Below are 25,741 nucleotides of genomic sequence, written 5' to 3'. Positions count from 1 at the left end.
GAAGTTGGTGAATCTCAAACACAGACAAAAACGTGGATACATTCCAAAGCTTATGGGGCTCACTCACTCTGCGGCAGAGACAAATCGGTCAAGGTGACCATCATTCTCGTCCAGAACCTCTCTGGTGCGCGACTCCCCGGTAGATTGCAGGCCAATGACGATGCACTGTGTTGGAGAGTAACAAAGAGGTATGAGCAAATGTTGTCTCACAGAGAAGAACCTAACATGAATGTTTTTGGAATGTGTAAAGAAGCCAAAAGGAGAGAAATATGCAGACAAAAATGAGATTTTTTTTTTATGACCAGCACCATTATGTGCAATTTCTCCCCTGTCTGAATTTCCGTCTGGTTATTTCCACACAGAGCGCAAACTTGCTGACTCTGCGTTCCAGTGATTTGTGCTGACCTTTCCTGCCTCCAGCTCTTTCTTGGCCAACTCCACCAGGCAGCGGACCTTGGCAGCTATACAGAGGTATTTGAAAAAGCGCTGGTGAGACGACCAGAACTGGCCCCACAGGGACTTCCTGCTGACCAGGCCAAGCTCGTCGGCGGCGCGCATGAAGACCTGCAGTGCCTCTGCCCACTAAAAAAAAAAAGAAACAGCGTTGAGTTAAAAAGCAAATGCGTTCTTTCGATGTTGGATTGCGACGCTCACCAATTTGGCGGCTTTATTGTAGACCAGCTTAAAGTCGCTGTCCAGTCCGATCTCTTCAATGCGGAAAGACACCCCTGAGAAGCTCAACTGCCTGGCTATGTACATCCCGCTCACCTTCATATCCATGGCAACAATCTCCATGGCGCCCACGCCTCTGTTTACACATAGCAAATATATCTCAACAAATTGACTGGGCACGATTGACTGAATAAAAAAAAAAAAATCCCCGCCTTGGCTACGATATGAGGAAATAGATGTTATTTTACAAGAACAGGAAACCCGCATGATTTGTGAGTCATTTGAAAACATTAAACACCGCAAACCTTTTCTCGATGGCGTGCAGGAAGTCGTCAAAGGCCCTGAAAGGCGTGCCCTCACCCCAGATACCCAGGCGGCTCATGTAGATCATGTTCTTTGGCTCAGAGGCACCTAGGCGACAAAAGGGGTGTTGAGTTGTACCTCAGGGATCATCCCAATTCAAAAGTCTGAGAAAGGGTCACATTTTCAGGAAAATGTTTTAATTTCCAATATTACTATCATGAATGTTCATTTCGATACCACGTAAGCATTCCAACCGCAAACCTCATAACTGTGACACACACGTACTAACCACTAGGCCACCACGCTGTCCACTTAAGTTATGGCAACATTTGTTTTGAAACGACAAACACTGGGATGTGACAGTTCCACTGTTTGGCCAATCCAGTTTACGTACCTGTGGCACTGGCATACACCACTCTGGCCCGTGGCAGCTTGTTCTGCAGATCAAGCACCGCCTTGCCCATCTTTGTTGACGTGGCATTCTTGGCTTTGTGGCATTCATCAAAAATAATCTGTGAGGAGGAGAATTCAGGTCAAGGGCAAACAACACAGAGAACTCTGTGTGTGTGTGTTCAAAGCACACTGGAAGTGGAGGAGGAATGTGTGCGTCATTGGGGAAAATGAAAGGATACAACTCCGTCAAAATCCGGCTTGCACCAGTCCAGGATCTGTTTAATCCGCGTGCGGTGCTGCCCACCCGCCTGGCTCTCGCCAATCAGCGCAGAGTAGGTCGCAAAGAGGACTCCTTCTGAGGTAGCTGTGTCTCCATACTTAATCTGCAACACAGTCACCCGGTGTGACTTTGCTCCGTTTCGCACGAGCGCTTCGAAAGCACGGCCTTCTTGGTCAACACCTGCACTCACTTTGTTTAAGGCATGCACGGGAATAGTCGGTGCATCTATGTCTTTGAGATCTCGCTCTGCATCAAATTTCAGGTCATTGGATATGCTGAACCTGCGGGCAGAGAACAGTAGGATTAGTCATTGGGCGTACGCAGCTGGACAGAACGGAGTAGAAGCGCATGCAAATCAGGTGATGTCGTCCGTGCGTATGAATTTTATGGCGGCCGACCGAAATCTGGGGTTGGCCGAGTGGTGAGTTCACATCCTGTCGGGCCCGCGCTGCACGCACAGGCTACAATTAAGATAGCATTATACTGAGTCACTGCTCATCTTTGAGAATTTGCTGCAAGCAAACTGCAGCCTCAAAAAAATTGACATGACAAATAAATACCTTTTTCCAAAAACCTATTGAGTCCAGTGCTAACTCACCATAGTGATTTTTTTCTTCCCTTAAGGTAGTTTTCCAGGATGATTCCCGCAACAGTACGTCCCTTTCCCACGCCGGCGCCATCTCCAATCAGGAAGCCTGCCCGTTGGTTGTTCTGTAGGATGACCTCGTGTTGCTGGCAAAACGAGAGAGACCGGGTCAACTCATTGCCGTGAATGGGAATGACTGGCGGGAGATGCCTCTGTGTTACCTGACATGCGTAGATGATGGCTTCTAGCTGCAGGGCGGAGAGCAGGCCGCTGTTAATGGTCGGCTGGGGTATAGATAGAGTATATGTGATGTCCGGAGGAGGGACGCTGGACAGAGTGTTGGTCTCCACCACTATGTCGGGATGGGAAATTCCGATCGTGGCTGACGAGGAGAAAGGGGGAAAATAAAATGAAGTTGTCTGAACGGGGCCAGATTTTGCCATGGTTAGCTAGTGACCTACATTTGGAAGGTCTGTACTCAGCATACGTGTCGACATGGCCCAGTTCCTCTGAATCCTCTTCCTCTGCTTCCTCCTCTTCCTCCGGGGGTGATTGGGCTCTCTGAGTCTGGCAGTAGCAAAGACAACATTTAACAGAGCCATAAGCGCCGCTAGTGTGCAGTTCTGATTTTTGCCTAGGTGATGTTGGCAAAAGGAATGTTAGTAGCCAGGCACAATTAAGGAACACAAATGACAATGCAGCGATGGAAATAAAAGTTAAGCGGCTAAGAGCAGAAAGTATAAACATCTTGGACAATCAAAATGTTGGCAGTTAAACTCTATTAACAGTATGACACTACATTGTAATTTAAAAAAGAAACAGATGATGGAAGATTTGGTATTTGTTTTGTATGAAGGTAGGTGGGGAAGGTAATCGGGAAACAATGAAAATAAAAATGTATACATTGTATCACACAGAAAAACAAACAAGGACAAAGTAGATTAAGAGAATAAATTATGATTTTTCTTTTCTAATGTGGCCTCAATACTGCTTTATCTCGGCGTTGTTGCAAATAGGATGCAACGCTTACATCATCCGTGATAATACAGAATGCTACAAATCACAGCGAATGAGCATCTGTGGCAATTTCGAGCTCAAGTCCAACCACTTCTGCTACAACCGATACTTAATCTGCATGGGTGCACATTTGAGAGCAAACCACTCATGGAGGTGGCACAAAGAGAGAGAGAGAGAGCGAGTTACTCAAATTGATGCGGCTACCTGAAATCCTCCTAAAGGTGGCACGCTGATTATAGCGGTTATATCATCCAAACTGGCCAAGCCCTGAAACCTGCTGGAGCCTTTAAGCTGTCAACAAAAACATTCAATAAGCACAAATGGATGGGGAAACAGATGAAAAGGGGGGAAAGAAAAAAAGAAGCACATATTGTGTGTGTGTGTACTGACCTCCAGCTGGTTCTGCGCTGGTGTAGTGGCGGCGCCGTTGTTGGTGGTGGTGGTGGTGGTACTCGTGTTGATGTCCCAGAGCGTGGGCACCGTGTCCAGGTGATCGGTGCTAATGAAGGACTGGGCGTCGGCATACTCGGACAGTGAGTCGGCCGGAGAGGAGAACAGGGAATTGGTGGAGAGGTCATCGATGCAGGACAGATCCTATGGGTGGAGAAGAGGAGCATTGAGTTCCACCTTGATATCAGGGATGAGGTTTTTTTTTCTAAAATGTCGTTTTCGTTAAAAAAAAAATTACTGTCGCATGAATTATTATTTTTCTTAATATGCATCTGTCACAATTTGACTTTGGGTGTCGTGCTGCAAACCGCAGTTTTACCCTAATTTAATTTACAGCTTTTACAGAAGTAATAAAACATTGCCCGCATAGTTAATTAGAGATCTTTCTTTCATGCAAGCATCTTCTCAAAAGGTTACGCTTGCAGAAAACTCGTGTCCTACTTTTCATTGCGATTACGAGGGTGGTCTCCACAGTCCAGGAAGCCTCAGGATATCATCGTGACTCCTTTTAAACAATATGCCAGGCTAATTATCACCGCGCATTACGCCACAGTTCCGCCAAACATGTCTGACCGGCGAAAGAGGACAAGATGCTGGGGGGCTGTGGGTATAAACATGACCGCATGGTGTGGGAATGAAGCCTGGGTGTTATTTTTGTACTCTGATGTGAGTGACTTGCGGATGGTCGCGTGGAAGCAAGCTTGGACTCCTTTTGTGCGAGTACAGTCACTTCTCGCGGGCAAGATCAGACATGAAAAACAGGCTTTCTGGATTTGGTCTCTGATTGGCTGCCTTAAAAGTGGGATTGAGGGTGAATGTTTAAGAAAGGAGGAGGACTGGGCGGGGGAGGTATGTGTAACTTTGTAGCGCCTCTCTCATCTGAGTCTTTATTATTCTATTTCACACCCTGAGCTGGTTCTGGCTGCGACAGATGAGTAAAGAAGGCCATAAACAAAGGACCCACCCTTCCTTTTTGCAGAGGCACCATGGTGGAAACACACAGATAAGCAGCATATTGTCATTTTTAATCGAGGAAAACAGGATGTGTTTTTTTCTTCCTTCTCTCCAAACAGCAGCAAAAAAAAAGCTTTTGTTTACCTCTGCCGGATTTACTGAAAGGGGGTCTTCTGTCAAAGTCATGGGCTGATAAATGGTGGCGCACAAAATACAGTTTGACTTCCAAATATGCAGTACAACAATTTACAAATCTCATTTGAAATTCATCTTACATTTCCCCTAAAATGTGGGTTTGAGCGAAGCGCGTCGGGCCGGTGCGAAGCGAGACACCTCCGAGCTCAGCGCTATGCTAATCGAGTTGTCAAGCAGAGTGGAACAGAGGCAGCAGTGTTACTTGTCCCGCGGCAGACGTGTACTCCGAGCTGGTTCATCGACTATTCCTAAAACCGGGCCCTGCCGCACAGAGATAAGACTTGAATTCCAACTGCACTGATGCTAATCTGGCTCCTTTGGCAGCACACAGCCAACGCATCCATGCAACCGCTAATCCTGCTTCACTCTCTTCTAAATCCAAATTTCATTAACAAAAAAAAACAAGCCACACACCATGAATGTTTTTCAAAGTGTCTCTTTCCAAAATGGCTTCCAGGAGATGATGAACATATTCACAGAAGGGCATGGAAGTCTCACGCTTTTTTTTTTATTTTGTCATTTCTCCACCCATGTGCTGTTCAACAAAAGTACTCTTTCACATTTTTTACTTTTGCCCCAGTTTCCCAACGCAGTCACACGTCTTCTTCCCCCCCTTTAGCGCCGCTTGGGCAATCTTTTGATCAAATGAACTTAACGTGACAAGCAAGATGCTGTCCTGCACGCAGAGGCGATAAATTACAGCACTCACGCGCCTTGGGATGAATGATAGGAGGGAGGCGTATACTGCTAAGAAGCAATCTGTTTGACACAGTGGTTCATGGAAAAATAATAATAATAACAAAGCAAACGACGTAAAAATGCAATAATGTGTGGCTGTCATGAAGCTTTGCAGCTGCTCTCCATATAAAACAGCAAAGTCACAGCTTATCACATGAAGATAAGTTCCAGCACGACCGTACAAGGAAGTCGACATATAAACATAGAACTAAACATATGTCTGCAGCTAAATTTTTTTTTTTTTTCACACGGGGATTCTGCAAAGTAGCCGTAACAGAAGACACAGGCTTTTATTTCACACAGACACCAGTAAAGGTGAAATATTTCCGGATTAACAAAGAGATGATTAAATAAATGTCAACACGAGAGTATGAGAGACATGAGAGGTAGTTTTTAAACTCCCAATGCTGCCACGCCATTTTTTCGCCAAAGGTTTGTCTGTGTAATATCGTAGGAATGACACCCGTGTGTAAGGGAACGCCAAGAGTAAAATCTAACACCCGACACGCCCTTCTTTTTTTACGGTTGTGTTGAAAGCAATTTGTCACTGTCCAACAAGAATGTGAGCCGAAGCAAATACACCCTTGTGTACATATTTCACCTTTGCTGAGTTCTGTGCAAAAAAAATAATATAAGAATTAAAAATATCCGGTCTTTCCCGAAGGGTAAACAAAGCAGGGATCTAAATAGAATAAAAACAAGATGACACAAGTTTAAATGAGGGAGGACGGAAAGATTGGTTGGTGCTTGGAGATTCAAAAGATACGTTTGTTGAGGCACCACGAGTAAATTAGATTTGCGTTCCTGCCAGCTAGATTTTATGATAACTTCTGCTATGACGAAAATGCAAGTCGGCAACAACTCTGGTATTTGTTCACTGGCCACAATGCGGTGAATTTCAAAACGCATACAAGACGAGCCACGTTCAGGGCTTCCCCCGCCTACACACTCGCTCGCTCGCTTTTCCAAGACTGAAAACTCAAAACGTCACCATTCCAAAGTCTTCCCATTTTGCCATCCCCCAAAACCTCACCTTTGGGCTTTGTTGATTTTGGCTTCCAGCCAGATTCCTACGCAAGAAGAGGAGCAAATACTTGAAGTGTCGGTGAGAACGATGTCGCTGTTGTTTGCAGTGTAAGCACCGCGGCCCTGCGTGTCAATATCTAAACGGTGTGTGAGTGAAGCGGACAAACTGCGGGTGATGACATCACCATACCCGAGCGCTCGGGAAGAGTGAAACAAGCCATATTTTGTGCTCAGCTGTTGACCTTGTCCAAGCAGTCAACAAAATTTGCCCCATAGCGTCTGTGTGAGTTCATGGGGTACATCTGGAGGCCATCATTATTTTCAGTTTAAATCTCGTGTGGAAAAGGCGCCACGTGTCCTGACAATAAGGAAATCAATAATAAAGTATCACTGAGCATAAAAACCTTAGGGGTCACATGACAGGAGAGCCAAAATTGCTCAGACGCTCGTGCTGAACGAGGCGTATCAATTGTTGTAATTAGTAAATAACAATTCAAAAGATTTTGTGTCGTCATGACCACTCAGTTTATAAAGTATACAAAAGCTACCATTCTAGTCAATGACACGTGCTAGTGGTGCACTACTCATCCCTTGCTGCTTATTCACTGCCAGTAAGCGGCATGTCAAAGGTCACGGTTGATGTTTAACCAGACAATCAGGAAGCTGACTGTCCCTAGCTTCCTATTAATTTTCCTCCTAACAAACTCGCATGAAGTACTACAGATATTACTCAAAGCCAAAGTCCGGGTATTTAATGATACAAGGACAAAAATGCTGACATTGCAGAAGGGAACCAAACAGGCGACTTTGAATGACATATCGGGTTCTCGCTTTTCCGGGAATAGAATGTGGGACACAAGTAGCCATTTGTCATGAGTGGAGCGTTGGGCTACATGTGGGGGTCAGTCTTGGGTCAACGTTCAAACTGGATTCAATAACAAGCGTGTTACAATTAAGTTCTGAAGTGCTTATCTATTTGGAAGACATTAAAGCAGCCCACAATGTTCCTCATGGAATCTCAAATGTTCTTGAAACGGCAGGTCTCTTGTCCCAATATGAACAAAGAAGTCATGAATCCAAAAGCCAAAAAGATCAACAAATCATTTTTTTTTTTTAAAGGTGAGCTGGAACCCATCGCAGCTGTTTTTGGGCAACTCTACTCTGGACTGGTCTCCGCACAAGCGCAGATCAACTCAAGATCCATTAATGCCTTTTACCGATAAAACACTCACGCTAAACTCATTTTGGGTTCGAACCCACAAATCGGAACACTCCGCTTAAGAATAATTCAAGGCAAAGCAAATAATCGTACCTTGGGGAGTGGCCGTCCCAGCTGTGAATACAATTTAGTCCAGAACTGCATGAGCGACATGGGTCCAGACTTTGCTTGAAGGGGAGGAAGGGGGGGGGGGGATGGACACGCGCAAACAAACTCAAGACACACTCCTGCTTCACCTTGAAGCCCTGACTACAAGATCCATGAGGTTTCCCTTCCAGCCAGTAGGACCCACTCAGCCCTTTCACGGCTCTTCTCTGGTTGAACGCAACACATCTGCCTTCTGTGGAGGTGACGCTCTTGTGAATGAGCCGAGCAGCACCCAGGTCTAAAACAAGGCCGCTAGGGTATAGGCGCTAAGTGATAAGTCATGGTGGTTATGCACTAATAGTTCCTCAAAGAGGTGGCCTGAGAGAGAGAGAGAGAGTGGAGGAAAGGAGGGGTGAGGGAGGGAGAGGAGGAGGAGCTTTCAGGAAATGATGCTTTTGTTGGTAAGTGACTACAGTTACCGGCAGTCAGACCCATTTTACTGTACATGGTGTAACTCAACCGCATTTGTAGTGTAAACAGAATTGCGCTCTGAACCCGGCCACTCCTCTCACGCCACCGGTTACTGCTATATTTAATTGCCATCTTTTTTTTTCTTTGGAACGATTATTATATTTAGAAAACTAATGCGCTGCCCGGTTGCTGTTCTAAATACATACGCTTGTTTTTCCCGTTAAGGCTCTCGATTGAGACCTTACCAACAGATCTTCAAAATATTATCAAGCCAAAGTGTGATAATCCTCCAAAAATAACTTTTTGACAGAAAAGGCTGCTCAGTAAAATATGAGCAATGCAATTATTTTGATATAAAATGTATTTTACTGATAGCAGATGGTCATATAATTCCCCCTATTATACAATTATCCAAAACAATATAATTGACCTCTTTTCAATCTGCTCCAACAGTTGAGCATATTAAAATGTTCCCTTACACAATACCTGCAGTTATAAACATTTATTTGTATATTTGTCCTAACGGGAAAAACTGGTTTGTAATTTAACTCGTTCATTACCAGGTTGAAAACATGAGGTAAATTTGATATATCCTGTTGATCAAAATATTTTTCTCTATATTTAACCTGCACACTTTTTTTTTTATCCTGAGGAAGTTCAGTTTAATCAAATTCAAGGCCATCATGGCAAGAAACAAAATAATTACACAAGCAGATCCAAAACACCTTCAGGCTTGTCTCCAAACATTACAAAAAAACGTCCATCAATTCCATCGCTGGTGAGACAAATGGGTCCATTTGCACCCCCAGCTTCCAGGAATCCATGATATCACGTCAGGATAATATACTGTAATATCCATCTTTGTGCGAGTGAAATGGAGAAAAGACTCTCATAGACAGAGTGGCGCCTGTCCATGGTGTCATCATATAAGTGGGAATACTCTGCCCGATGAGTGTGTGCCTGTAGTAAGCAAAATGGCACCAGAGAGCCTTAACTATGAATCATGAGCACAGAAAAAAAAAAAAAAAAAAAAGATAAACACAACCAATATCAGGCCCAAAACTTGTCACTTCCACAAAACGGACTTATCTTGACACACATCAACCATATGTTTGCGTGTGGGTGGTACCTCGATTACCAGCCGTGAACTTTAAATGATCATGTTAACGTTAATAAAGATCTTGGTTGTACAGGAAACGTTTTATGAATTCATTTGTCCGTTTTAAACTGACGTGAACGCCCACATACTTCCTTGTGGTTTACCATTTACAAATTGTAATGCCTTGCCACCATAACCGCCATCCCACAAGATGGCGCAACCGCCCAGGCTAATAGTAAAATGGAAGTTGGTGCCAAGGACGTACAAGAAATTCTGTTGCACATGAAAATGTCGCACGGCACCATCGTGCAAGAGCAACGTATCGATCAAAGCTTGTCAAGCTGACCGCCGCCACTCTGTCTATAAATGAGATCACATTAGACAGTGGTCTACTGATGTTTATCAGTAGATATGGAAAATGATGTCAACCATGATTGAGCTTCCGGTTTTTTAAAAAAAATGTTGTTTTTTTTAAACAATTCATGGATGCAACTCTAAGCTGATAAGCCAGAGTGACATTTTGCCGTTCACCAACCTGGGAGAAATCGCCATTTCTGGGCCGGTTGAGGCAAGGGAAATCCATGTCTGAGAACGCAGAGTACATGTCAAGGTGCACATCCGGTGTAGTGGTGGCGGGAGCGCTGCTGCTGTTCAAGTGGTATTGCCTGGAGAGGTGGAGAGAAAGAGTTTCATTTTTCTGAGAAAAAATAAAAATAAAAAAATCTCTGGGAACAGAATCATTCACATGACATTACTTCCTCTGTGAACATTTCTTTAGAAATAAGAACAACTCGGAAGTCAACAGTCGAGGTTTCACTTATATCCTCATTCTCTTGTGAACCAGACACAAACTGAAAGGAATTCCACTTTAACGCGTGAGAGCGGCTCATTATATCGTTACGAGTCTGCGTGCTTTGGAAAAGGTGAACAACGCACACACCCAAGAAACCAAAAGCAAACCTTTGTTCAGGTAGAACGGTTGAAGTGCACCACCACTTTGCGTATCCACCAATCACATGACAGAGCTCAGTAGGACTAAGAAAGCTCTGCCAAAGCTATTTGCAGGATTTGTTTCGGTGTCCTCAAGCACAGGTCAGAGATCGCTTTAACACACCCAAACCGTAGAAGATAAATTTTTTTTTAAAAAAATCTGTCAAATATCGTGCCGGTGGCCATTGAGTGTGAAAAATGTTGCATAGCAACATCAAGCAACGCACAAATTGTCCTTTCAAGCAATTAATGCAATTAAATAAATGGAATGATTTTCCCAAATTAGAGCTCCCCTTGAAACATTTTACTTGATCCTCACATTTTAGTTTATGATGCGTAAACCAACTTTATCACACGTTAAAATAGCCAGACATGCTAAACTGGTTGGGTCGCTGGAACACATCTTCACGGAACAGAACGTCTACAGCGACAGTGTCGTCTGATATTATGCAAGTGTGACAAATCTCTTCCTTTCAGTCAGTTATGAAATATGAACCCGGCACATTATCAACATGCTATCATCCGTAGAGTCTGTCTACAGGCCATGTCAACGAGTGCACAAAGAGTATCCGGCATACCTTGACCGACTCCCGCCCGGCTGTTACAAACACTTGTTTGGTATACAAACAACGGGACAAAAAGTTCCCGTTTGGAACCACAAAGAAAAAGAAATCTTAAATTCTCATTTTTGGTGATGTCATTTTTTTTTTGTTCTGGAGTTGTTATTTTTAAATGCTTTTAAATGCGCCATATAAATAAAAATATCTTTCCTTGCCTTCCAGCGTATGGCTTACTTTCAAATCACCTGTCCAGACAAGACTTCCACATTCTCAGCAGAGTTGTGATGCGCATGGAGGGAGCCCGACGTACACAGGCTCTCTCGTGCTCACGCTACATACAGCCTTTGACAGTAACCTCTAATTCAGCTATGAGGTCATAAAGTCGAAAGACACTGTCAGATTAAAGGCGGTCTTAAGCAAAACTTGGACGCCTCCCTCTGGCCTTTTGGCTATACCTGGATTGAAGAAAATGCGGGGATAAATAAGACTAAATCTCAGACGTTATGATATTAATGTTGATTTATGCATCTGAAAGTGAAATAAATCTAAATGGTTGGCGGTTGCTGATCAAAAAGTGAAAAGAACATTTTTTATTTTTACTGTGCTTATGGTAAACACAAACAACTCACTCACTATATATACAAGATCTATGTGTGAAATGAAATCATGTTTCACTTGGGGGGGAGGGGTGACAGCGGTTGCCACGGCAACAACAACATTCACACGATATTCAGATTGATTTAGGTCAGCGCTGTCCAAGGTCTAGCAAACAGCTATACTTGTCGGCATATTTTTTTTCCATTGTGGGGTGCAAAAAAAAAAAAAAAAGCAACTTACTGGTTTCCGGATTGCATAGGGCAGTGCACGCTGTATCCGGCCTGCTGAGAGAAGGACCTCCAGGAGCCAGGGGAGCCAAAGAGAGAACTCTAAAAAAACACAAAGTTCACGTGCAGAAACAAAAGGAGATGAAGAGGCGAAAATAAAGGAAGACGCTTACCTCCATGTTTGAGGGGGTTACAACGAACAAGCTGGTGTCCAGCTGAGGGCCTTCTGGATGCAGGTAGTTCTCCCCGTCCATGGCCAGCGCTGAGGGGAGGGTGGGCATCAGACTGGAGTTGCACACATGACCACGAGATGACCTCTACTATGGCCCAAACTGCCAACCCTGCTGCTGGCGCTGTCCCAGATTGTACCTCTCTCACGGAAAAACACTCTCCATGACCTGTAAAAAGGACAAAAGCAGGTTCCTGATATTGTATTACCAGACATGTTAGATCCACAGAATATTGTCTTCTTTCACCAGAAAAAGTATCTTTCGTAATAAGCAGAACATGAGTTGGTTTCATCAAAAACACTGGTGTCTGACAAAAGAGCAGAGAAAATGAGCTTTTGTAGACAGAGCCATTCAAGCACAACAGTGATTTCAATGTTATTTTTTTGTGATCACCTCAAATTGCAAAATAACAAACCTCAGAAAACATTATGTAAGGCAAAATAATCTTGACAGAAATTCAACTAAGCATGACTGAGCTTCACCTGGTTTAGCCTCTTACCTTTATCTTGTAAAGATCCTCAATGCTTAGTATGTGTAAATAAATATGCGTGAGAATGCAATATTGGCTGGTGACTCATCTAGCCTGGATAGACACTATAGATAGCTAAAAAAAAAAAAAAAAAAAAAGCTCAACAACTAAAATACACCAACTCAAAAAGCAGCTTTTGAATAATTCTGGCCTTAAGCGTGCCATAAGTCAAAGCAGTCTTCTCGAGTATGTTAATTGTCGCCTCTTGAAACAGCCTGAAGCATAACAGACTTCTTTTCATGACCCTCAGCAATAACATGCCACAATTGGGTTTGACAGCTAAATCAATCCAATTTCGTTATACTCTACAAATTTTGTGTCACTCCCTCGCTGTCACCCTAATCAAGCCCTCCCCCAATTTTGCTAGCTTACTTTGCTCTCGCAACAGTGTGCCCCCGCTTTGCCGGGCCATACGCCAGGGTGTTGTTCGCTGGGGACAAAGCTAGGGTGATAAAGCCTAATAGAGTTCACGAGGGTCGGAATAAGAGGGCCTTTGTGTGTCTTGGTGGGTGTGTGTGTGTGTGTTTGCGTATGAGCGAGACCCAATATGTTCACTGTGCACACAAGGAGGCCATTTTACTTTCAGGCTGATGTTGCTTCGAATCGGCCAAAAAAGGTAACATACCAAAATCAAGTGTATGTGTGTTATATAGATATATATATTTTTTTAACAATATTTTTTTTTCAGTGAGGCTGTCCGATTTTAGCATTTGAGCTTCCTTTACAAAATTGTTAATTACGCATCCTCGTTGTGCCTTTGTGCAAACTGCCAGTAAAAAAGTCTTTTTTTTTTTCTGCTCTAATTGGTGGAAAAATCTGCAAACGAGGTCACTTTGGGATGCAAAAATCCCGATTTCTCTGGGGACTGTGTATAAAGCAGTTGAAATACTGGCTCTTCTGTTTCGACTTGACTTTCTGCGATGTAAACAAACGTGGTGGTAAATTCGACGCCATGACTGTCTTTCCATATGCTCACCACACTCCAGATAATCAATACTGATTGTTTTAAGACTGCTCCCAGATATTCTCATTCAATAAACCTCCAAATGCTCTCATGCAGAGAGGAAGAGGGAGGTGGTGTGGAGTGTTATCAGTAGGAGGATGGGCGCTGGAGCCAGACGGGATAAACCAACACAAATAAAACATTAATAACCAAAACGCAACCTTTGAGGACACAAGAAGTATTCCCCCCAAAACGAGCAAGCAATTCATTTTAGACCCCCGTGTGGTTATTTTTAAACAAAACGACGGAAACCACTTCCAAGTGTTATCTTTCAAATCTGTTTATAACCACAGTTCTTCTGTACAACCCTCTCCGGAGTCTCCCCCACCCTCACCCATCTCTCTCTGGGTGGCCTAAATCTAAGCTGCGTTCAGGGACACGAGTTTAAATGAACTCCACTGTAAAAATCGTTTCTAAACTGTAGTACAAAGCAAACACGTTGCTGAGATGAATCACAGCCGCATTTGAGAGACATGCAGAAGTGACACACAACGCACGTTGTTGGCTTTATGGCACCCGACGTGTGCTTGGTGAGGAAATGCGGTTGTGCGCCGGTGGTCCGAGCGAGCGTCATGGAGCTCATCCAGGCAAGTGTGACTTCCTTAAGCTGCCAAATCACGCTGAATACTCACGAGGAAGCAGTGTGAGTAATTAAAAAGTACATTATTACCGCACCTTAACTGATAGCCAAGCTAACATTAGAGCCACGAGAAATGCTCCCTGAAGCTCCATGTCATTTCCTGATGAATTAAGAGCCAGAGTTCTTCAATGTTCCAAGCCGCAAATCACACAACCGCTTCCTCCCCGGATTCAGCTGCATGAACACTGAGCCTCTGGTTCTTGTGTGATCCATAGAGAACTTGAGAAAGCGATGATGACAAAAATGACCCTCGACTGACATAAAGTATTTACTGCTAAACACGCAGGCCATTCTTCACTAATCTGCATGTCCGTCAGCATCGGCGGTAATCAGGTTAGAATTTATCAGGGCTCCAGCTGTCTTCCTGCGCGCCATCGAGAGGGCCGTTAGCTGGTTATGATGGGCCCGCCCCGCCCGATTCATTAGCCGCTGTGATGAAATATTCATAAAAGGAACCAGTGACTTCCCAGGAAAACACTGGTCGTGCAAAAACAGTCTACATTATTCATCCACACCTTGGGCATCTATTTGCCTCCGAGCCAAACACGTGCATGTCCGATTAATCGGAACAGCAGTTTGGGTCAAAAACTCATCTGTTCGGTCGCGGCCACAAATGAGCACATCACACGGTGCGTAATGAATAATTGAGCGCGGGCATGTCTCGCGATCCCCCGTTCGATTGTCGTCAATTACGGAAAGTGGCTCTTCTGCCGGGGGCGGGTGATGGATACCACGATGCCCGCAAACTCACGGGAAGGAGTGAGAAATTGCAGTGATTCAGACCCTTTAACGGGGCTCTTAATTCACCTCATGGTAAATAAAACTGAGGAGCAGGTGAACCGAGAAGCCGTTGGGTCAATAGAGACACGGAGGGTGAAGGAGATAAGCAAATAATGCTTTGCAGGGGATCAATGGCGCCACACAACATGTAGATGAAAGACCGGCTGGATCAGAAGGGAGATGCCTCCAATTAACGGCCACTTAGCTCTCTTTTTGTTACGCCCAGAAGTTCAACACAGGCCGGCCTCGCTTGTGGTTATGTGTCCGTTTACAATATGACGCTTTGACAATTAAAAATGTGACCTTTTGTGGAAAACTGGAATATAACTACCAGTGCTTGATGTTCTTCCCTGAGGTTGAAATGAGAAACTCAGCACATTTGGTAATTGAAAACATAATCCATTGCCTATAAAGTTAATAGAAGGCTTTTGTGTCAAATGTTATGATTGGGAAATGTGAGGTTCTCAACTCCGCGCTTGTAAAATGCACACATGTGAAGCCAGTTGTCTTTGGTGGGTTGAAATGTAAACAGCGTGAAAATGTGGGCTGGTCAAGTGTTAACCCGAGTCAAAAGCCAGCACGAGTATGCGGAGATTCTCTGGCCTGCATTTTTTCACTTGAGTCATTGCATTTTGCATTACGTATTATAGGAATTTCCCTTTGCCTGCAACACGTGAAATTATTATTTTCTTTCGGATATTTTGTCATTGCAGGACCGCTCAAGTCTCATCAGAGTCTTTCAGTTTGACTTCATATCTCCACCTCCAGCCATTTGCCTCTATGGAGCCTGCTGAGCTATTATTAGGCTGTTTTTATCCCAGCCGTTCCCCTGAAGTTGATTCAGGCGTGTAGCGCTGGTTGTTGCCTCTCATCCCGTGTGACACTAACACCCTCACGGGCTTTGCCGTTGATTGAAGGTTGGGTGGCTCCCCCACCTTCTATTCACACCGTGTGTGTTTTTTTTCCAGGACCTCCTTCTTAGCGCTATTAGCATAGCAAAAGCGTTAATCCCCTGCTATGGAATGCGTGTCTAGCAGTACAATATGAGCGCTGCAATTATGTTTTCAAAAGACTTTCTAAATGTAGTGGGGCAGGCAGGTATCTACGAACCATATTGAGATCTGCTGACTGGATGGCGGCCATGACACGCTTTGCTCGCATTTGTTTATATACGAAGCATCAACGCGGGATGTCGATTTGTGCTGAGTCGCATCCTGTCATCCAAATTTGACACAGTACAGACGCAGACAGGACTAATTAGCCCAAAAGAATCTCATTATTCTGTTTTGCGTCACCGGAGGAACTAACAGCAGGAGTGAGGGGGTTGGGTGAAAATTCTCCAGGGTAAGACATCATCATAAGTGCTTTTGACAGATGTCTGTCTGTCCGTGTGTTACTTAGCCATGCTAAATTCTCATCAATCGCATAGAAGGACACACTGTTCACTCGTCCACCGATGTAGATGTAATATGAATCTATTCTTTCCTTTATGGATGACTTCTTTCACAGAAGGATCTGGACACTTTTGTTCCCAGAAAGGCCTGAATGATACACGGTGAACGCTAATCAGGAAATTCTACAAGGCCATCACAAAGACCACTTTGAATTAAAAAGAAATCCATGATCTGCTTGCTTGCTTGTGAGTTTCCTGGAAAGAAAGGCTCCCTTTCCAACTGCTGTTTTATAACGCTCCACATTTGTTTCACCCTCCCTCTATCAAGCCACAGGCCATCAATGAGATTTATCACTGCTAACAATCGGCTGACGTGGGGAGGAGAATGAAGCCTGAATCACACAAGGCAAAAGGGGGGCATGGGCTAACATGAACTATGAATCTTTGTTCTTCTACATCAGCCCAATACAGATTGTGAGATCCAAAACAAACAGACGTGTTTCCTTAGAATTATGTTTGTGCGCCGGATAGCACTTAAAAATTTGAATTATTTAATTTTATTTGGATTTTTTTAATTAATTTTTTTATAAACACCTCGGAAAAGAACTGCCTCAAGAAGGAGAATACCCCAAAATATAATGAAGCTGCACAGACTGAAGAATCAACCATTAACATTAGCGGCTAGTTTCACCTCTAGTAGCAACACGCGAATATGGCACAGACTCTATAAAATTAATATAAGCCTTACTGTATGAACATATACGTAAAGAAATCGCATCTTAATGTGCATTTAAGAGGGTTGAAATGGATGCTGTTCATTTAGAATAAATAAATGTTAGCCATGCGAGCAAGTCACTTCCTAATAGTAAAACGACCACAAGAGGGCGCCGAGGAATTACATCGGTGACCGAAATTGGCAGCCTTCCGGGCTAGATATCGTGATAGTATTTGTCTGATACCGGTACGTGGTATCGGTACCCATATTTATCATTTCGCAGAAAGTTCTTGTTGAAAAACCGCCTATCATTTTTGTCTGTCAAGGCTTTTTTTTTTTTTTTTTTAAATCAACCAACACAGGGACAACAAGGTCAGGACTCCATGACGCATGAAAATGCAATTTCTTTCACACGACTGGGACAATGCCGCAGTTGACAAAAAAAACAATCAAACAAAAAAAAAACCAACAACAACAGCAAAACTATTAATATTTCCAACATGAATATTATATTGTGCTTCAATTATTCGCGGATTTTCCCCCATTCGCCTCCGGGCTTGTTTACTAAAGCAGCGAAAAGCGAGGGGTTAACTGTACTCCACTTTTTTCACGACTCCAACTATGTTTGAGGTCAACTTGAAAAGCACCATATCTTAGTAAACAGACGGAAAGCCTTTCTAAATGTACTGCAAGTCCGTCAAAGTCACTTTCCTTCTATCGTTGTCGTAGTGAAGAGAAAATGAAGACATCTGAGAGAAGTGAGCCACATCTGTTTCCACACACACAAAGGAAAGGCATCTCGAGCTATACATTACAGTGTCACTCTATCACCGCTGCTAGCTTCCCCTACGACAAAACCAGCCACCAAAATATACTCTAATACTCACAACTACGCGTGTCGTCGCTTATGTTTGCTCACAATTAACACACTAGAGACTTTAAAATGTCGAATGGTGTGTTTTAAATATGAATATCACAAGCCGTACCAGCGATAATGACTAGCTTAGTTAGCATAGCTTAGTTTTGTGTAATGCGAGGATTAACGCAGTAAAACGACGATTATAGGCTTAATTATGTACAAAATTTGAATTGTTATGTATTTATTCTTTTTATTTTGGTATTATTAGTCGCTAGAGAAATGATTGTGCTAAAAATAGCATTTATTTAGCTAATCAGGGTTATGCGTTCCTGTTCCTACGTAGTAAGCGGAGCTAGCGTATTACACCGCGACAGCTCCCAGTCGGCTCACTCGTAACGCGAAGAATGTCAATTCATCCTTGTAATAACACTGATATAACTATGTATCGTCACATGTGATACATCTACGCTTCAAAAGACAACATATTCGCCTAAAAACAGGCCAACCATAAACCAGCCGGCGTAACTCGATGTCAATAACATGCTGCCGAGAACGCATCTTGATAGCAAAGCTGCCGATGTGTCGCCAGCGCTTTCACGAATATTCTCGCATTCCACTCACCGCTTCGTCGTCTTAGCTTCGTCCCAGTCCGACCTCCGAACACGCGGGCAGATGTCGAGCCGCGGCCGACGTCAAATCGACGAAAATGGGCAATTTTATCCAACTTCTTCGCCGCTACTTGTTTTCTCTACTTCCTGATTGAGAGGGTGCCATTTTGAATAGCGAAAAAATATTTCCGCCAGTGACGTCAAGATGCCAAAACTGGGAACAGCCCGGGAGGGGAAAAGTCAAATAAAGTACAAATAATTCATTCATACATTCATTCATTCATAGTGTAAAAATGTAAACTACATACAATTGGTACAAAATATTTTAAAATAAAACTAAAAAAAGGGTTTAATTAAAAAAACAATGGCAACAATGGCTTGGGGTTGGGCACATTTTTTAGTTCCTTATATCCTGTTTGAATGCTGTAATTAACTAGTGGGACAGCTAATTACAAAACTAAAAGAAAAAGAGGAGTGCTTTAAAATGAAACCATCAACAGCAAGTGTTTCCCCTTTATTTATGCTTTCATTTTTTAATTTATTTACAAAAGGAAACCCTTCTTTTCCCAATTTTTGTTTGTGTGAATTCAATTCTTTCTGTGAAAGTCCATAAAAAATAACTGTGGTGGGAAAATCGTGGCAGTAAAATAAATGACATAACTGAATCCAAGAAAGGGTGAAAAAAACAGAAAGCAAAGCAAAGCAAGACTAATTTTGAATATTGTCATTGTTGTTCACTTTTTTATGGGGAAACTAGAAAATCAGATTTTTGCGGAGGGGTGGGGGGGCATAATTTGGGGTGTTAAATCACTCAAATAAAAGAAAACCACATGATATTCACAGTCATAGCATATCAAAGATGCGGAATAAAATGTCCCGATTTAGCATCCATTGGTCCATCCCACATTATTGAACAGTGCTGGAAGAGCTCCAGTTGTTTCCAGCAAACACACACACATGCACGTGCACACACTTGTGCGCGTGCACACAGTTTTCCTGGTAGCCCCCCCTTTTTGCTGAGAAAAGAGGCTGGTGGGAAGCACACCCACAAACAAATGATGAATGCGTTTAAAAGAAAAAAAAAATAATGTTGTTAGTTGTCATTGTTGCTGATTAAAAATATCTGACATCACTGTATGGGGGCTCTAGCAAAATGACAGCAGGAAGTTCATCCACTTAAAGCATCCTTAATTGCAAGGCAATTAATTAATCTAATTTGTTAGTGGAATCTAAAAAGACAATGTGACGTCTGAGTTCAACGAATTCAGTTTGCTATGACCTTTGCTACCATCTAGTGTTCAATCTGAGTACTGACACGGGCCCCTTCTCATATCTTTTTATCTGAAAAAGGAAACTTGATTTCGGCATTCGGCAAGGTCATTTGCATGTTAGTCATTACCATTATAATGTGTTGCAAAATTTAGCATCTGCGCAAATTCATTTTGCTATGTAAATGATATCTTGGACAAAAAATGGTTTCATTCTTTTTAATTCTATCATAGACTGCAATATGAGAAAAGTAAAAGATTATTTGGAATACTAGTACTCCAGGCACTGCAGTTCTAAAATCCTCCTAAATTTATTTGCCATCATCTTTGCCCTTCTGTGGTGGCATTACGTAAAAAAGCCAAAGAAAAATTCGATTACTTAGAGAGTGAATCCAATTTTAGCTGATCGTTCCACTGTAAGACGTAAAGTATGTATGTAGTCGACCTTTTTGCTGAAAACACTTATGCAAATTTCTGACCGGATCAAAATTGCACAAGCTCCCCAAAGCCTCTTTTTGTCTTCTGTTCTGGTTCTCCCGTGAAGGCCAAGCCAGGCTGAAGTTTCATTAATCCTCGACAAGAGCAGCCACGCGGTAAGAGCCTAGAGGGTTTGAATTTTTTTGTTCTATAAATACACACAAATGGATTGGCATTGTTGTCAAATTGGTCAAGTCTTTTGTCTTTCTATCGACCTGGCACAGTTTATTTCCACACCGCCGCGGGTTCTGCCTGGGAGTCAAGGCCGCGTAGCTTTTTGAACCTGAAGCAATGGAGACGCTTGTCTTTTTGTTTTCCCTTTCCGCCCTGGGCATTCTGTACTGCATGAACGCCGTTCCTGCGCTCCAAGAGTAAGTTGTGACCTTCATTGATTTGCTGCCTGTTTTTGGCACAAGCTTTTATTCTTCTTCTTCCATATTTGAACAATCACTGCTAAAGTTTACAGCGGAATGTTCTTGCCAATATTTACAGTTGGGATCTTCACAATCCAAAACCACAAAAAGTGGTATGATTTAGATTTCAGGTTTCAAAATTCAAACCGTGATGACTCCATTAGACTGAAACTACACAAATAAACTCTTCTACACTGACTGAATTAAGTTTATTGAATCTAATTAAGTTGAACCCATCCTTGTAATTTAGCTAAATTAACCGTACTCAATTACACTGATTCTACCAAAGTATATTAAGCTAGACCAATTAAATTGCTTAACGCTTACAATTGAATTATGTGTAAATTCTTTACTTAAAGAACTATTTGTTCCTTGAAGCGTAGAATCACAACATATAATTTAAAAACGAGTCAGTGGTTTTCTCCTTAAAGTGGATTACTGCTAGATTATATTACCAATTAGCTATTGAATTCCATGAATTTATAGGACTAATTTATGAAAATATGTTTTACCTCCACTAGAGGTCGCTTTGAGATCAAAACTGAATAGTCGCTTCTAATGTGTGCGTCAAGTTTTCTGCACCCCCACCCATCACTTTTGTAATGTTGCTTCTTCTCTCAGTTGATTGATTAGGCTTTTTCTCCCCCCCTTTTTTTTTTTTTATGAATCAAAAGTGTGCTTAACAAGCAGCGCACACAGACAGCCGTAGCAGCAAGAAGCTGGCAGCCTTCAAAGGATGAACGCTGCAGAATTTAACGAGGTAGAGACGCTGCGGTGGATACGAGAGCGCGACAAGGGTCAACTCTGTGAATCGGACGGATTTGTGATGATAGAGAGCTTATATAATGATAAAAGTTTTCCTTGAACTTTTCCCGTTTCTCACTCAACATTCAAAACTTATTATGAATCTATTTCTGAGCAGCCAGAATGGAGTCCTGTATTCTGCTTTGCAATCATATTTCTTTATAAATGTTTGTGTTTCTACAGGCCATATGTGATCCTGGTGATCGGCATTGCCGTGTTGGTTTTGGTCTTCATCTTTTACCTTCTCATCACTCGTGGGAACCCGCCAAAAGATGTTCTGTTCTTCGGTAATCTCATTGTCGATGATCCAACCACACACACGTTAAATCTTGCTGTACTTGCAAATGTGTTTGACTGGAGAAGTTAATTAAATCCTCCGCAATGAATTTGGGCCAAGCTCTGACGCCTGCTTAAAGAAAAAAAAAAAAAATCAGTAAAGGATTTGGAACTTTCGCAACTTTGTGTGAAAACAACAAATTGCATTCTGTGTGATTTCACCTGATACGCTGAAAGCTGCTTACGCTCGTCTGGCTCCGGCAGATTTAGCGTGACTCTTCTGTAACTTGGCTGACCCAAACTCTCAAGGGAATTCACAAACCATACGTCATGAAAATAATAATGAGTCACCCATCAGACTTGATTTTATTGAGCACTGTAGATCTTTCTGGAAATAGACAAGGCTCAAAAGCAATGTGACAGACGGAGTGTCCTAATAATAATCGAAGCAAAGCCGAGACAGGTTCTCTCTCGTGATAGGGATCCATAATCCCCATATCAGAGCTGTGTGATTGCCAGTGATAAACTAGTTTGCCACGAGGATTATGAGGATGGTTGTACACCCTAGCGATGATATGTGTGTTTTCGTTACAGCGGTTTCGTTGTGTGGTATCTAAACCCTGCAGGGCCACAGCAGAATACCTCCGACTGACTTACTTTTTTTATTCATAAAAGAGTGAATCTTTATGTATCTTGAATCTTTTTTGTTTAATTGTCAATGTGTCAGCCTCTCAATATTAAATATCAATTGATCTCGTTAGTAAAAATGAAAGGCGCTCAATAATTTGGCCTTGGCGTAGCATCTAATTGAAACTGGGCCTAAAATTGAACCTTGCGGTACACCACAAGCAAAGGTAGAAAAGGTTGAGGGTGGGTTCCTAAGAATAAAACAAATTTAGTGCATCAGTATCTTATTAATTTAGCGGGGGTGAAAATTTTGCAGATGCGACGACACCGTAATGTCGACACAAAAAGCGTCATTATCTTTAAAGTCTCTCGGTTGTGAATTGAAACTTTTTGGGGACGGTGCTTATTCACATTTCATCAATTGCGAGTCGTTCCCGATTTGTCCCTCGCTCTTTCACGAGTAGCGGTGCACACCTTTTTATGTAACACGAAATGTAGAGAAAGTGCAAGCCATTTGTCATGTTGTGACATGCGGGGAAATTGCTTTCACGTCACGGGAAGGCATTACGCTTATTTTTGGCCACGGGATGAAACAGACGGTTTGCTCATAAAAAAAGAAAAAAAAAAATCTGTTCATAAAAGATTATTAAATGGCCTTTTTTCGACTCACTCTGGAAGAGAACCCTGTGGCCTTTGCGCCGAGGCAAGCTCTTTAGAATGTTTTGTTTACTGTGTTCAAGATGCAAACACGCCTCCAACCCCGTCTCAACACTCAAGGCTTAATTTATAATAAACACCGTTGCATAACGCAATCATTAGCTTCTCTGAGATAATAACTAGCTGCAAGGTTAGCACCCCTTACAAAATTTAAATTCTGGCTTTACTAGTGGGAGTGCATAGGCTTTCAATTGGTTTTGTCCAAGGGACATTATTATTTTATTTTGCACCGAAAGACGATAGACAGTCTATTTTGGGAATCTCAGCGACATTTGACCCAATTTGAATGACTCACAAAATTAGCTGGAAAATAAATCAAGTCTAAATAACAAATCAATTTAATTTTTAAAAATGTTACAATTATTTTCCATTTACAATTTCCACCTGCAATACCGCCACGGACCACTATAGGGCAATCCCTGGCATAGAACATATAAAAATAGCATTAAGCTAACATACTTGCCTTTTCCTTGTTTATACTCTTTTGCAGTTTTTGCTGAGTTTTCCTTCACATGCATTATTGACTTGACAAGCGCCTTGGAGTACGATGGTGTCATCTCCGGCTTTATGGAATTCTATCGTAAGACCGTAGGTTTCCTCGGTGCCTTGAAGACAAAAAAAAAAAAAATCCTATAAATAAAAACATAACAGCAAATATTGTGTGTTTCAGGGGGAGCCTTACCTGGGTACGGCTTACGCCATCATGATGTGTTACTGGGACGGAATAGCTCATTTTATCATGTACCTCGTCATGATTGGGAGAATCGTGGACAGGTGAGTACTGTTTCACGGAGTGTTCCGTGAGTGGCAGAACCCTCATTATCTGTGTGTGTCTCAGAAAAGGCTACCGCACGCTGGGCCTGTTCTGGGCCGGCTCCCTATGCGCCAACATGAGCGTGTTCATCACCGGCATTGTGGCAGGTGAGCCTCAAATGCCACGTTTTGGGTCAGGCTCGACATCCCCCGCTGTCATGTACCATCAGCGTTGTCGTTATCTCCCGCCAGGGAAATACGGCGCCGAGATTCGTCCGGCCTTCTGGCTCAACTTCCTATTTCTGGTGATGCCTGCGTGGGGGGCGGTCACACTCTTTGCTCGGCCCAAGGACAGGCCGTTGATTGGTGGATATAACGTGAGCGCGGTGAAATGATGGCTGTTGATGATTTTCCACCCGTTGTGACGCCGGTGTCCATCAACCCGCAGGCTCAGCAGGCTCAGAGCATGAAGCTCATCTGGCGCCCGCTGGATATGATGCTCGTGCTTCTCCTGCTGGCCGCCATGGCCTTCACGGTGCTCCGAGGCCTGGTGAGAGGTGGCAAGTTTTTTATACTGTACTTCAGGAAATACTCGTTGACTGCCATTAACGGCTATAGACGTAAATTTTAATTGGGCTGGCAGCGAAATACAACTTTCTCCCCTTGTAGGTGGCGCTGGACTCCCCTTTAGGAGTGTGTTCCCTCTACGTGAAGCACTACGAGCCCTACTTGCGTGATCCGGCGGGCTACCCGAGAGTGATGGTGTGTTCTAATCACTAAATTAACTTACATGCCTAAACTGGACTTTCCATCAACATGGTAGCATAATTGTCAGCCTTTCTGTGTAGAATTTGCATATTATATCTATAATTACGTAGGGGACACATTTGTGTATACACTATAATATACTTCTAAATCCACAAGAGCCCTTATCGGTTTTCTGCTCCTGATTAAAAAGCCGTTTTTATCATTACAGACACGATTGCACATTTGTGTATGCACTGCACCGTTGCTTTGTTTCACACAGATAAGCTTTTATTTACGCGGCCCTCACCGCCTTTTGATTTCCTCTCAGTAACCCGCTGCGTTCGTCGATTGCGTGCGCGTATGTGTCAAAAGGTTATCGAAAGAAGTTGTCCGCACACAATTACGAGTCATTGATCAGATGCATGCTGAGAGCTTGATAAGACAATCTTTTCATCTGCACCCCGAGGGCCATTACAAAATGGAAGGCGGGGCCACAAATGGTCCCTATGCCGCAGTTTGGATATTCAGAAAGTACTCCTGTTTACTTTTAATAGATGCTGCACATGTTCTTCTACGGACTACCGCTGCTGGCAGCGTTTGTTTACGGTCTCCTCAAGCCAGGCTGCACATGGATGCCTGACTGGACTGTGTACTTTTCAGGAGCAATGATCCAGGTACCACCACAAGCTCAATAAGGTCACTCAGATGAGGTGAACTCAACTGTGTCTTCTGCTCCTTTTTTTTTTTCACAGTGCCAGTGGGCTCACATCGGGGGGTCACTCCACAATCACACAAAAAGCCCGTTTCGCATCCAGAATGATGTATTCTGGCCCGTGCTGGCGGCCAATTTGCTCTACGCCATCACTCCCCTCCTGGTGGCTTTGCGTGTGCGCAGTAACCCTTATTTCTTTCTAAGGGTCGCTCCCTTCCCTGGGCAAACGGGTCTGCCAAATAGTGAGGAGAAAGATACCAAGTACAAAAACAAATAGTGGGGATGACTTGAATGCCAAAATAAATGCTTATTTTCTACATCTTGAA

At 43.0% G+C, this 25,741-nt stretch overlaps 2 protein-coding genes across 2 annotated transcripts in view; one reads left to right on the top strand and one right to left on the bottom strand.

The window, feature by feature from the left end:
- Nucleotides 1-18,804, bottom strand: part of sbno2b (strawberry notch homolog 2b) — a 27,232-nt gene extending 8,428 nt beyond the window's left edge. Inside the window, exons 1-16 of the mRNA XM_088393832.1 lie at nucleotides 18,635-18,804; nucleotides 12,038-12,262; nucleotides 11,878-11,966; nucleotides 10,026-10,155; nucleotides 3,642-3,845; nucleotides 3,456-3,542; nucleotides 2,696-2,801; nucleotides 2,456-2,616; nucleotides 2,247-2,380; nucleotides 1,839-1,929; nucleotides 1,608-1,751; nucleotides 1,370-1,487; nucleotides 978-1,083; nucleotides 655-808; nucleotides 406-582; nucleotides 68-165 (exon numbers count right to left, since the gene is read on the bottom strand). Coding sequence (XP_088249958.1) covers nucleotides 68-165; nucleotides 406-582; nucleotides 655-808; nucleotides 978-1,083; nucleotides 1,370-1,487; nucleotides 1,608-1,751; nucleotides 1,839-1,929; nucleotides 2,247-2,380; nucleotides 2,456-2,616; nucleotides 2,696-2,801; nucleotides 3,456-3,542; nucleotides 3,642-3,845; nucleotides 10,026-10,155; nucleotides 11,878-11,966; nucleotides 12,038-12,145 — 1,907 coding nt within the window. The 5' untranslated portion in view covers nucleotides 12,146-12,262; nucleotides 18,635-18,804. The remainder of the gene's footprint in view (nucleotides 1-67; nucleotides 166-405; nucleotides 583-654; nucleotides 809-977; nucleotides 1,084-1,369; nucleotides 1,488-1,607; nucleotides 1,752-1,838; nucleotides 1,930-2,246; nucleotides 2,381-2,455; nucleotides 2,617-2,695; nucleotides 2,802-3,455; nucleotides 3,543-3,641; nucleotides 3,846-10,025; nucleotides 10,156-11,877; nucleotides 11,967-12,037; nucleotides 12,263-18,634) is intronic.
- tm6sf2b (transmembrane 6 superfamily member 2b) lies at nucleotides 17,379-25,741 on the top strand. Its single transcript, XM_088393850.1, has 12 exons — nucleotides 17,379-17,526; nucleotides 20,434-20,482; nucleotides 20,591-20,737; nucleotides 21,767-21,870; nucleotides 23,694-23,791; nucleotides 23,874-23,977; nucleotides 24,042-24,124; nucleotides 24,209-24,333; nucleotides 24,405-24,506; nucleotides 24,626-24,718; nucleotides 25,258-25,377; nucleotides 25,456-25,741. The coding sequence occupies exons 3-12, from the start codon at nucleotides 20,658-20,660 to the stop codon at nucleotides 25,690-25,692; spliced, it is 1,146 nt and encodes a 381-aa protein (XP_088249976.1). The 5' UTR covers nucleotides 17,379-17,526; nucleotides 20,434-20,482; nucleotides 20,591-20,657; the 3' UTR covers nucleotides 25,693-25,741.

Source organism: Syngnathus floridae, chromosome 13 (genome assembly GCF_059516105.1).
Source record: "Syngnathus floridae isolate MCC-2025c chromosome 13, RoL_Sflo_1.0, whole genome shotgun sequence".
Lineage (NCBI taxonomy): Eukaryota > Metazoa > Chordata > Actinopteri > Syngnathiformes > Syngnathidae > Syngnathus > Syngnathus floridae.
This window is presented reverse-complemented; position numbering and strand designations above follow the sequence as displayed.